The sequence below is a fragment of the Homalodisca vitripennis genome, chromosome 8 (genome assembly GCF_021130785.1).
Source record: "Homalodisca vitripennis isolate AUS2020 chromosome 8, UT_GWSS_2.1, whole genome shotgun sequence".
Lineage (NCBI taxonomy): Eukaryota > Metazoa > Arthropoda > Insecta > Hemiptera > Cicadellidae > Homalodisca > Homalodisca vitripennis.
Window position 1 is genome coordinate 20,062,214 of NC_060214.1, and position 13,529 is coordinate 20,075,742.

At 33.5% G+C, this 13,529-nt stretch overlaps 1 protein-coding gene across 4 annotated transcripts in view; it reads left to right on the forward strand.

Moving 5' to 3' along the window:
- The first annotated feature begins 6,951 nt into the window (after positions 1-6,951).
- Positions 6,952-13,529, forward strand: part of LOC124367400 (centrosomal protein of 131 kDa) — a 41,944-nt gene continuing 35,366 nt past the window's right edge. The window contains exons 1-7 of one of the 4 annotated variants that reach the window (XM_046824187.1): positions 6,952-7,088; positions 8,476-8,598; positions 9,873-9,990; positions 10,329-12,073; positions 12,287-12,374; positions 12,588-12,654; positions 12,770-12,868. In XM_046824187.1, coding sequence (XP_046680143.1) covers positions 8,569-8,598; positions 9,873-9,990; positions 10,329-12,073; positions 12,287-12,374; positions 12,588-12,654; positions 12,770-12,868 — 2,147 coding nt within the window. In that variant the 5' untranslated portion in view covers positions 6,952-7,088; positions 8,476-8,568. The other 3 variants (XM_046824188.1, XM_046824186.1, XM_046824190.1) reach the window with 3 other exon arrangements.

Genomic DNA, 13,529 nt, shown 5'->3' on the forward strand with positions numbered 1-13,529 from the left:
TTTCTTAAGGGGAAAAGGGCCACATAGTTCATTCTCAAAGTTGACCTTTGGAAATAAGAATAAAATCAAAGATACAGTATTTTAATTAGATTTAGAAAGATTTAAGCCAATTTTAATGTTATAAATAAATATATGAATATTGTAAACATTTGAAATAAATTAATTGATTTATATTGTATAATTACACAAAATTAAACTAATATTTACAGTCTGTTATAAGCAGTAAATGTTAGCCGTATACAAAAATGAACGAATTAAAGTAGTCACCAACTCACTAATTAAAGTAGTCTCTAACTGGGTCTGGCTCAGCTAACTGATTTTCGTTAACAATTAGGCCTACATCTTTTTTCTCTCTTGAAAATGTCTTGTATAGGCGAATTATGTATTCTGCAGCATGTTTAGTAAGAATAATATGTATTGTGGGGTTTTCGCGTTTAATTAAATTAGTGGACATAATTCGTACTGATTATTAAGTTTATTTACGTCCAATAGCGTAAAGCAACGTACGGAGTCTAAAATCATGAAATTCAGTTCTTCTAATGTTGAATATAATATTTGATTTTGTATGAAGAATGTATTTCATTTGAATTTTAAAAGGTTCAAAGGGTCCCTTGCTGATGGATTCCTTCGACTGTTTCTAATTCTGTTGTTGCTGTTTCAAATGGAATCTGCTGATCAAGTGGTCGTGACTCTTACTCGAGATTTCTATAATTCCGCACCCCAGAAATCCGCTTCCGAGGATTTCATGTCACCGGATGCACGTCGCGGTGCAAGTTCAGGTTATGCACGTTTCCGTTAAATGGCGTCTGCCGTGTTTATATAGGGCCGTTGATCCCTGTAATGACAGCACGATGTGGCCAGGAATGTGTTAATTGTGAGGCCGTGGCGCCACCGTGGCCCCCGGCAGCGAGCCAGACTAGACTCCGTGGCCTTCTAGAGTTCAAGCTTCCTGGACCCTGCGGTGGCAAGGTGAGGCCAGTGGATACTTTGCTGAACCAGGTGGAAGTCCAGGTGGAGAGATCCGGAGCAGTATCAGAGTTGCGAGATGGAAGAGTACCACTTGTGAAGGAAACAGGATGCTACACAATGCAGATGAAGCTTAACTGTGTGGACTACCGCAGGGATCCACTCTAGTCCCGTAATCTTTATCACAATAGACTCACTTGCTGCTGAACTGTGTACATTCGAACGATAAGTAGAGACTTTATTATTGATAACTGCTTGGAAGGTTTTTCAATTCTGGTATTATTACAAATAGTTTAAATCCTATTTTCAAATTTATATTCTACAACATGAACAATTCGTATGGCATAATCCCAGCATCGATATTCTGATCGTCTTTTGAAACTCCTTACAATCTTCGTTTTTATTTTTAAATTTACTTTAAATTTGTGAACTGGTACACAACTGGTCAAATTGAAAACGTTAGTTTACGGAGGATGGATGGGGCAAACTATGTTGGTGGTGCAAGTGGTACTCCTTTGTTTGAGGTTTATTTTTGACGATAGCAATGATTGTGAAGAAAACAGGATTTATTCCGGACATTTGCCATCGTTCAGTGATACAAAAAAAATCTGTTACATTATGTTCGATACCTGCAATCTGATCTCTTCTTCAGGAAACAACTGACCTAACACATAATTACGAACTAGGTAAAAATAAACAAATCATACCAGAGCGTTGTGATACGCGTCGGGTCAGAATCACAACCACCATGTTGGTACTTTGGTACTTTGGTGTTATACGGAGGCCACCCTGTCCCTATCTACTATTTGTTATTACGCGATATAAGTAGGTTTAGAGTAGGTTATCATAAATATGTTACTAGTAGTAGGTACCAAAGTTAAAGTTAACCTTTACGAGCGCTTACGTGATCTGAGCTCGAATTTGGGTACTATCTCGAAGGATTATTTTACTTTTTTTGCCAGAAGTGTGGGGTGGCGTCGAAACCCGAATTGGTGACCAAGGGTGCTTTTTCTGGCGTCTGAAAAGTTGGACGATCTGGTCGACGAGTGCAGACGTATTGTGACCTGTATTCTGTAGTTAAAACTGAACATAACTATTCAGTGTATATTGGTTAGCATTCGTCGACTAACCACCTACGACTGTCGTAGTTAGTGTTAAATGTAGTGTTTAGTTTTAGAGTTAGTGAAGTTGACACACAACATGGTGGTTGTGATTCCTGACTTAGGTGTGTCACAAAGCTCTGGTACGATTAGTTTAATTTAACCAAGTTTGTAATTATGTGTTAGGTTAGTTGTTTACCCGAAGAAGAAATCAGATTGCAGATCTCGAAACGTAGTTACTGATTTTTTTTGTATCGCTCAATGATGGCAAATGTCCGGAAAATCCTGTTCCCTTCACAATCCTTTCATCGTCAAAAATAAACTTAAATAAAGGAGTACCACTTACACCATCAAAATAATTTGCCTCCTTCCATCCTCCGTAAAGTAAAGTTTTCAATTTGCCCAACTCTGTACCAGTCTACTAATATAAAGGTAAATGTAAGGTAAAAGAAAATCAAAGATTGTAAGGATTTTCAAAAGACGATCAAAATATGCATGCTTGGATTATGCCTTACGAATTGGCCATGTTGTAAGATATGTTTGAAAATATGATATAATAATATGAAAATGGAAAATCTTTTCCAGTAGTTACCAATAAACTCTCTACTTATTGCTCGAATGTACACAGTTCAGCAGCAAGTGGGTCTGTTGTGATAAAGATTACGGGACTAGAGCGGATCCCTGTGGCAGTCCACATAGTTAAGCTTCATCTGCATTGTCTAGCGGTCGGACCACCTGCTTGTACAGCTATTGTCTCGTGCTGTGCTGCGTCATCCTGCTGAAGAGTGTTGCATTCGATCGAAGACATCACACTGAAACCATTGTTTGGATGATGGCAACGGCTAATCCGTTATGGCGATGAGGATGAATTGTGGGACGATATGATCGCTTGCAGTTCATCCTTTGAACATGTTCAACGAGGAAACTTTTTGTTTTGTTTTGTTGCTGAATAATGTTTTTATTTGTTTCAGTATCCGAGTGCTGTTCAGTTGAAAATGGCTCAGTTCGGTAGTGATGCAGATGCTATACAAACCAATGTAAGTAGTAAAAGTTTCATCCGTTAGATTTTTTAGATGTCAATTCTAAATTACTAGAGCACTCCAAGATTCTACTGCTTACTTAGATTCTCTTTTCAATTTGAAACAGATGGCCCATTCTATTTAGAAGGCCAGGTGGCATATTCTTAATAAAGAATTGCGTAATATATTGACAGAGTTTTACTCTGTCGGTAAAACGGAATTTCAAAGCGCTATATTTTGGATTTTCACTCTAATTTTGACACTACTAAATATTTTAGAGTAACTGAGAAACAAGGATGTGATATTGTAGTGTTCAAGTCAAAATTTGAGTTTGAGTGGATGAGAAGGCTAAACAGTCTTAACACAGCCTCAAATAATAAAGACATTTCAAAATTGAAAACTTCCAGTTTAGATAGGTCCATACGCTTGGCAATAAAGTAACACACATGACTATATTTACAATTTTCTAGTATCTATGTACAAATCCGTTTTGTTCTCATTAAGAGAACACTGGCGGGTTTGTGACTAGAGTGATTACACGCGGATGTATACGTCTGTAGTTTCTGCTGGAAGTATCGATTTTGTCCACTAGATTTGAGCATAAAACATATACCTGCTTAGTTTGTCACCAACTGTTTATTTATGTAACTGTCAATTTCTGTACGGTACTTACTTCATGTCTAGATATCTTACCCAGAACACTACGTCAGCGATTCTGCACGAGACTTGTGCAGTCGACTTTTACAACACAACCCACAACAGCGACTTCGTTCCCTCCTCACGCTGAAGACTATTGCGTTCTTCAAAGGATTCTCTTTTGAAGATGTTATAGCCAAAAAGGTATAGTGAGGAAATGGTGAATAGGAATGAATGTTTGAGTAGACTTCTGTGGATGTACAATTTTAATAACTACGATGTAGTAACAGAATATATAGTAACCGCCATAACATGGATATTAATTTGAAACTTTTCTAAAAATATTAAAAGTTAAATAAACTTAAATACTATAGCAAGAACTAATACTTAATTCACTGTGTACGGCTTTTAGAGTTAATTATTTAAAAAAATAACGCTGTACCCTTTAATAATTTTTAATTTTGTATTTCGGAAGGTTATAATACGTTTCACAATTAACTAACTTACGTAGAGTTTTAAGTATAGATGTTACACCTGTGTTTATATAATAAGGCTATAACTTAAAAAGAAAATGAGCAAATTAAACCCAAAGAAATTTTAAACGCTAAAGACTGTTAATACATTAAAAATTGTTATTTAAATTTCCAAAATAAGCTTAAATTACATTTAAAGGAAAGAAATGAAAATTTTCGATTTTTTAAGAATATAACAGTTTGATAAAGTATAGTGTGCAATTAAAAACAAGCTTATTGACATAGATGTAACGATCGAAAGTAAACGTAAAGATATGCAGGTTTCTCTTCGACTTAATCTCGTTTAAGAGTTGAGTAAAATGGATTTAAATGTAAGGAATCTAAAACTGATATAACAGTCTAACAAATTTGGAAAAAATAATATTAAATATTGTAACAAACCAAATACATTAACGCTAGTACTATCAACCTTATAAGATAAACAAAATTATTGATGAAAGAAGAATATTAAAGAAAACTATGAATAAATACTCTAATCAAATGTGAACACAAAAAATAATCACAGTAATTTTGAAATAAAAAAACTTATTAAAAATATAATAATATAAATTAAATGTTACAAATATACAAGATTAATATTGGAGAGAAATCCAAAACGAGATGAAGATCTTCAGTAATATGGTTTTTTAGAAATGCATTTAAATTACAAATTTTGTAAGTAGAGTACTTAAAAAAATCAAATTAAATATCATGTATATTTTAGAGGCCTAGTAGCAAAGCACAACTAATACATATGAGTTAGTAACTATAAGAATTTAAAATACCCGATTACAAAAATTTATATAATTTGATATAGAAAATATGTAGTACGAAATTCCATAAAATCAAATATTCACGTATAAAAACGCCCTAACAAAAATAATAAACCTGTTTCATTAATTTCAAGTAGCAAATCTTACATTAAAATCTATTTCAACTTTAATGCAGATTTGTGTAAACAAGGAATTGGGTTAAATTTGAATTTGGATTCGAAAAGATTAGTAGCAAACACTTTTCTACGTAGTTTATAAACCAAACATTACTATCAATAATCGACTTTACAGTAAAATATTCTACAAACATAATTCTAATACAAAAATGGATACAAGCTAAATTTATATCTAACTAAATAATGTAGATATTATTACAGACAAATCAAAGAAACCGGAATGTTTGTCTCAATGTGCTTACAGCTCTCAATAAAATGAAAAAGAAAACCATAAAACATCCATTTATATTAAGGTTAGAAAACACGACACAACCTTTTTGATCTTTTTAACAAACGTGTAAGCCGAAATAAAAAATGAAAAGATTTATATAATTCAGAAGTTGTATTACTTTATTTGCAGTATATTGTCAAAACTATTATATTGGACGGATATTACAAGTTACGATGGAATAAGTATAATCCTTAAAATTCAAACGACAAATAGTGTGCAGTTTCATTTGGAAGAAAACCTTTGAAAATAAATAAAAATTATAATAGTATCGCATAGACATTAATTCATTTATCTATAAAAAAGAAACATTATTCTCAAAATAGGACTTTAAAATATTTAAATTAAGAAAGAAATTAACATATTATAAGTATTACTTTATTTGCAGTATATTGTCAAAACTATTATATTGGACGGATATTACAAGTTACGATGGAATAAGTATAATCCTTAAAATTCAAACGACAAATAGTGTGCAGTTTCATTTGGAAGAAAACCTTTGAAAATAAATAAAAATTATAATAGTATCGCATAGACATTAATTCATTTATCTATAAAAAAGAAACATTATTCTCAAAATAGGACTTTAAAATATTTAAATTAAGAAAGAAATTAACATATTATAAACTATACAAATAAGTATAAAAATGTCGATGATTTTTACAGATTCTAAAATTAAATAAGTGATCCCTAATCACAATGGTTATGTCCACCTATAATGATTTGTAGTTTATTCAGATCTTATATATTTTTGTATATGGCTATGATTTTGATTTTTCTATAGTTCATTGAAATTATGATATACAAATGATGCCTGAGAAACGATCAAATGTAATCATAATGACTCAATGACGATAGACAATGTGCCTGGCATAATTCGCTGAAACTCGTCCGAAATTTGAAATATTGTTAAAATGTACTTCCCTATATTTGGTTATATACACTGGTAGGAATTGCTATACTGCATTCATCTCAGTCTCTGTGTCCCCATAACACTCTCATAATTATAATTTAAACATCAATTTTAGCTTGTGCTCTTATCTACTTTTAAGTAAATTGTTTAGTTCTATTCGTTCAATAAATGAATCAAACGTGTAAATAATTTAACGGACGATACTATTTCAATTTGAATTTTTTCATTCCAGAGTGTATATTTGGAATGACAATGTAACACTCTTTGTAACTTTCTATAGCTGGACGTGGTAATTTACTTAGATTTAGGATATAAATATAAGATAGCATTAGAATTCACGAGTTCCTTGAATGTTTAGAGGTTATTGAAAGTCTCTAACAATAGTCTACATTACTCCTATTAAATGAATTGTATAAAAGATATGGACATTCTATAAACAATTCACATTTTAGGCGAAATGAATGGTGATAAAATAGCATATTTTAAAACTTGTGTGTAATTGTTTTTCAAAGTGTAAGTTATTTGTTTACGAATACGCTAATCTATTTACTCACATACTTTATTTATATATTTTCAGGTAGTACCTAATTTGTTGTTATCAAGAATGGAACCTTTGACGGCCATCGAAAACGGTGATTTCCAGGATTTTGACTCAGCCAGCTGACATTCTCACTTCGTTTGTAATTTGTAACGTGTTGGAATGATATTGGAAAGGGAGTGAAAAGGTAAGTAATTGTTAGTGTTTTGGTTAATTGTAGAGTTAGGACTTACTCTGTGTTTCAATCCACTTCTTCAAAATATATCCTCTCAATTCCATTGGCGATAATCAGTTAAAAAGGTAAGACTTTACTTAAGGTAAGGTTTTACTTTTTTTTAAGCGTTGTAAAAATTACAATCCATACAGTAATGGATTCCATACAGAATGAACGTGATACGAAAGGCAGTGTTTCGCACAGCCCGTAGCCATAGCAACGGAGTTGCACCGGTGTCAACAGAACTGACGTGTTTTGTCTATGTTGCCTAGGTTAGTTAGTTTTGATAAGTTATAATTGATTTTATTTCAACTTGTATCCTGTGTTCTGGTGATTCACGTTTTAGTTGTATTCTGGAGTAACTTTGCTTTTTTACCAGTGTTATTTTGTTATTAATGTAGGCTACCATATCGTGTAGTGATTAGATATAATATATTATCTTGAAGTTGTCAAAACTCGTCTTAAATACGATAAATACCGAACAAATATTTTCTATCAGATAACAATGAAATGGATTTCAAACATGAGAGAAAGACTAACACTGCCTACGTCAGAACTTTAGATTTGGAACTTAGTGGAAATCAGGTAGTAGCCTAAACTCAAATTAAAGACAAGGCTTTATTTTTGTTTTGACTAGTTTGGAATTCATAGTTTTGCATGTAGAAAGTTTTAATTACTAGGATTTTTATATTCTGTTGTAAAACTGGATCTAGACACTGAATAAATGTAATATTTTTGAAGGAGAAAGTTAAAAATTTTTGTTTTAGGCTAGTAAAGGTCACATTCTAATGTAAACTGTTAACAGTTAAAAAAGTAGCTCCTGATTTTATGTTAATCGGTATCTCAAATTTAAAAATATTGAAATACAATAAAACTGCGTCACAATTCTTGAAATTAATGGGGTTTTAAAACCATACCATGTTTACAACAGACTGAGCTCTGTGTTACTAAATACCCCCATTCGTATTTTCAATGAAGCATAAAATATACGTTAAATTTTAAAAATATTATGATGGTAGTTGAATTTAAAATTTTGTATGTCTTGTGTTTTATTTGCACAATTTGTGCACAGATTTCAAACAGTCAATTTAGTGATAAACAAAGCAAATTTAGTTAGGAATATAATTACAACCTTAATATTTCTATCACATTTCTTAGTTATGTAGTCTGATTAAAAATCATTTCTTTTTCACATGACATTTTCTACAGCATTAAAACAATTCAAAGAACAATTACAAACAAACAAACGCTTTATTGGATAAACATAATGGTGAAAAACTCTAAATTTTGTATTTAAATGTTTTAATCTGTATTTTAAAATGTCTGTTGCAATTCATTATATACAGCTTTTTGTTAACAGATCAGCCTTTCAGAACGCCCAACCACTAGAGATCAACTTACAAACCGAAAGAAAATAGCTCGTAGTTTGAGGCCGTGTACTTTACGAAGACCAATGTCAGCAACACCATCTTTCGGATACAGAGTAAGCTTTGGATATTTTTTGGTATATTTTGTTAGTTCATCTCTAGCCAAGTGAGATTTATATCTGAATCCATCTTTTTATTAAGTAATAGGGATAGACTACTTTGATGTTTTGGACATAAACATTTTTTATAGAGGGCATATATTTTTGGTGTGATTTTAAACTATAGAATCATTCCACATCAAATCACCTAGAGAGGAAACCCCAATTGGAATGCCACATCTTAAATATTTGTGAAAAGTATCCAAATAATAATTTAATTTACTTTGGCACTTCTTCTATAAAATGTTTGGTTTTATCTGTACAATACTGATCATATTTAGTTCACCAAGGGAATACACTCTTCACTCAAAGTTCAGCATGCTATATGGAGAACTTGGAGGAATCGAAAACAACTCATTTTGTAGAATTGGACATCTAAAATACAAGAACCTGTGATTGTAAGTGGAGTGAAAACACAGGCAGATGGATTGTTTGTTTCATTCAGTTGGCCACCTGTGAAAATTTCTCAGCTTCAACACCTGTGGACTTCTGCTGGATTGAGTTATCTGGATAATTGTTTGTGATCATAACATTTTGATCAGTGTCTCTCATTATGTAGACAGTCGGCTCAAAACTAGTAAATTAGAAGAGAGGATATGTGTTGTCACTGTTCTTCAATCGAAGTCAAGTAGCTCCAATCGCAGCAGGAGTCTCAAAATATTTTTTAGGAACTTCTTGTAATTTTGAAGATGGTCCCAAGAAGATATTTTCGTCTGGATCAGTAGATTTTTCAGAAAGTAATAATTCCACCCTATCATCTTACATTTATAATGTTGTTTCTGCAATGATGACTGAATTATGACTTTTCCCTGCAATAAAAAATCTGAATTGAAATAAATACTCCAGTTGCACATTCCTAGATCTTTCTTCAATGTGGTAACCACACATTGTAGTTTTTTTTTTTTAATACAGTAAACTGTAAAAGTAATTTGGCTTGGAAGAAGCATTATGGGCCATTTTTACAATATGCTGTAGAATTTTTTGGCTTGACCTATGAAACACACTAATTTTTAGAATAATTTTCAAATTTATTGAAATTGGATTTGGTACTTGAACTTGTGTTTGTAATTCATAAGTTTTATAGTCACGTACAACAGTATAATTCATATATATTCATAATACGTTGTTATATCTTCCCTAAGTGCTGGATGTGTGCATGGCAATATAAGTACAAAAACTATTATAGAATTGGATATATAATACATAACTCCAACACTGGTTGACATATGTAGACTGGAAACCGGTCCAAGAAGCAACCACCATGGAGTCGACCGCAATCTGCCGGCTCCTCCATTCTCAGACGCAACAAGCTGGCCGCAAAGTTCTCCGATCCTGCCCTCCATGACCCAGGTACAGATGTCATCAACAAGAATGGTGTAAAACGATTATGTTTGTATTTTGAGAGTTACAAGTCAGAGGGCAGATTCTTACAATACTATGCAATCAGAAAACAATTTGATTGGGAGAGATTTGGTAATATTAGAATTGACTCCTATTTATTTTGTTTGTTAAGAATAGTTCATGCCTTTTGCACAAATGGGACAAAATGATAGATCATCTTTTAAAAATAGAGATATAATTAGTGTTTAAGAGGTCATGGAAAACTTAACAGAAACCAGACTGATATAATTTGCATATGTCTGTTTATAGACATGACTGACTATTGAACATCTTTACATATTTTGCAGATTACTGTCCCAATTTTGGAGCAACCTACACTCTGTCCTCATCCCAGCTGCTACAAAGCCTGATGGGGAGTTGCTCTATCAACGAAGGGTTGGATTCTGATACCACGCCAACCCCCAGTCCTCAACCAAGCTTAGGAGACACGATAAGGGCTGCAGCACAGCTAGAGCCGGGTCTGACCGCTAAACCCCCAATACCACCCACCCCTACCCCACCACCACAACCGAGAGCAGGGACTGACAGCAATTCCTTGGACGACATCATCGCACTCAAGTTCCAGCGATGGTTCCCAGATGCCATATTGGAATCTGAAGTTATCAGACGAACCTCCCTGACTGTCACTCCTTTTGAGGGGCAAAGGGATGAAACTGACCAGTCGGATGCAGGTACGAGCATTACCGACGGAGCTGATCTGTCCGACAATGAAAAGTCCCTAAGTAGAGGAAATGTCAGCACTTTTGTAAAGAAAAGTAGGTTCGCTAAACAAGGCGATGAAGATGTGAAAAAATCAGTGGTGAAATTCAATGACAGTGCAACCAAAACTAACAGCTCTGTCCAAGGAAAGAAGTCACCAAAGATAGTTGTTCAAGAGCCTGATCCATATGGGTGTGATGTGGTCACAGAAGAATTCTCTTCGGACACAAACATTCGGTGTTTGACCCCTGATTATTTGGCAACTCTGAAGAAGTCCAGCCACTTTTTGAAAGGACAAGTTGACAAGCGCTTATCATTGTCTGATCTGACTGATGCTCACCCCTCTAGTTCTAATCTGAGGTCTCACAGTGTTAACTTATATTCAGACAGTGAGTTGTACAAAGAGGATGAGCGCAAAGAAAGGTCAGATAGGTCTCGTAAAGGCTATTCCGATAGTGAGTTGTATAAAAGTGAAGAACCAGGAAGAATAAAGTCCTTAAAACACAATGATCAAGTGTTATCTATAAATGAGATAGCAAGCCCCGTGAGTTTGGAAACTACTGCATCCAAATACAGATTTACATCCACTCCTGTTGGAAACGAAAGCAACAGAGAGCTCCCAATTGCAGTTGATGATTTACATGAAAAAAGCAGATCACCGTCCAAAAATAGTAACAATGGTATTTGTAAGGAAGAATCAAATAATTTTTCTGATTATAACAATAAAGTGCCAAGTTATAATCGTCAGGGTGAAACCTCGAGTCTCTCTCCCCCCATTAGGTTGAGAGGTGAAGAAGATGCACTGTACCATGATCATATTTCTTCCAAGAAGTCAGTAGATATGCCAGACAAGCAATCAAAAACCTTCATCAATATTGATAAAGAAGATGTCAGTGTTTTAGGAAGAGAAAAACAATTTGAAGCTGTAAATAAACAACACAATCAGATGCTGGGTACCGGTGAGACAAAACTAAACAGCTACTCAACCAATCCTCGGAGGTCTTTGGATAACTCAAAATTTCTAAGCGAATGGTCCCCTTCCTCATCACCAGTAGAAAGAAATTTATCGACCATACAGGAAAAGACAAATGATTACCAACCAAAGGCGAACACAAAGTATGGAAGTTTGGAAAACATGAATTCTGACTTTGGTCAAAGAGGTAGTAGACCAAACAAGGAAATTTGTAGAGCTGCAAGTGTGCCACCCTATCCCAGCACGAAATCTCCAGGGCCTGTCTCTAAACAATCTCCATCCAAAGTTGGTCGCCAGCTGTTACAAAACTCCAAGAAGAAAGTCAGGAGAAGCATGTCTTATGACGCATCAGCAACTCCGGTAAGTTAAGATTTTGTATGATTATAATTTTTTATCATTCAGTCAGTACTTTACCTTCACACAAAAATGTTTAAAATTTTTTATAAAATAACAAAAACTCTTAAAAGTAGAATTTGTTTACGTTTTTACGAACATTATCATTAACCATAATTTGTATTACATAAACTTTCTAATTCTACATAAAAAACTGACATTAAACGTAATTTCTTTAAGGAAATCACTGAGAAAGATTCAGGTGTATCCTCTTACGAAGATATTGTAACGATGATCAAAGTTCTGGAAAAAGAAGATCTAGAAACCCGTAAGTACTCTTGCAACTGCCGTTGTGAATGCATGTCGGTAGTGATTGGAGTTTGATTTATAAAACTGATTTATTTAAAGATATGTGTTAGAGTGGGTATTGACTTGCAGAGTGTAATAGAAGTGTTAGTTAAATCAAAGTACTTAATTGTAGAGAGATTTTAAATTTTAATGTGCGTGAGTTTTAATTTAATGTTTTTTTTTTTAACTTCAGCTGTCATCAAGTACAAAGCTAGTCCTCCGATAGACAGTTTAGTTCCTGACCAATCTTCAAGTGCCAAGTAAGTTAAGTCCATTAATAACATAAAATGTATTATATAAAAACCTTATTTTTGTATTTTATATATTAGAGTTATTTTGCAGTAAATTAAATTTGTGTGTGTGTATTTGTTACAGAGCAATCCTGAACTACCTGGATGAAGTGGAGAAAGGCACAATCACTTCTGCGGTTGAAGTGGAAAGGTCATGTTCGATTTCTGGAGACGACGGTATAAAGTGAGTTAAATTATCAAAACCATTATGGTTTTTTTGCACAAACGGTTGAATTTCCGCAAGGGTAAAGCTTATAGCAGTCTTGGTAAAAAAAGTAACCAAATTAATTTCAATATACATTGCTGTGGCTACAACGTTTTTTTCTCTAACTACTATTCCAATTAAAACTATTTCTGGAATGATTGTGCACATATAAAATCATTTACTTACAGCTCATAAGTTTTGAAGTGACTAGAATAAACTGTAGAATACTAACTGTTATCCCCACAGTATTACAAGATGCAGCTCCACGCATAAGTAATTCTCATCTACAGAATGTCTTCTGAATCATTAAATGCTTAAATTGAAAGTCCAAAAAATTGGGTTTGGTCTCCCTGCAGTCAGAAAGTAAACAAGTTTCTTAGTGAGCCCCTTTGTACAAGATAGTATCAATGACTATGCTAAATTCAATGACATTTGGTTGAATAGTTTCTAAGATTTCAATAGTTGCTTTTGCAATATCAAAGTCAGATAATTGAAGTAGACCATATCCGTTTTGTAGTGTGGATCTCTAAAGTAAATAAATGTATATGCCAAATTCCATTGAATTTCTGGTTTTGTTTTCTGGAATTCATTAGTTTCTAACTCTAATGATTAGAAGAGTGGCAGTTTTTAAGCTCAGACG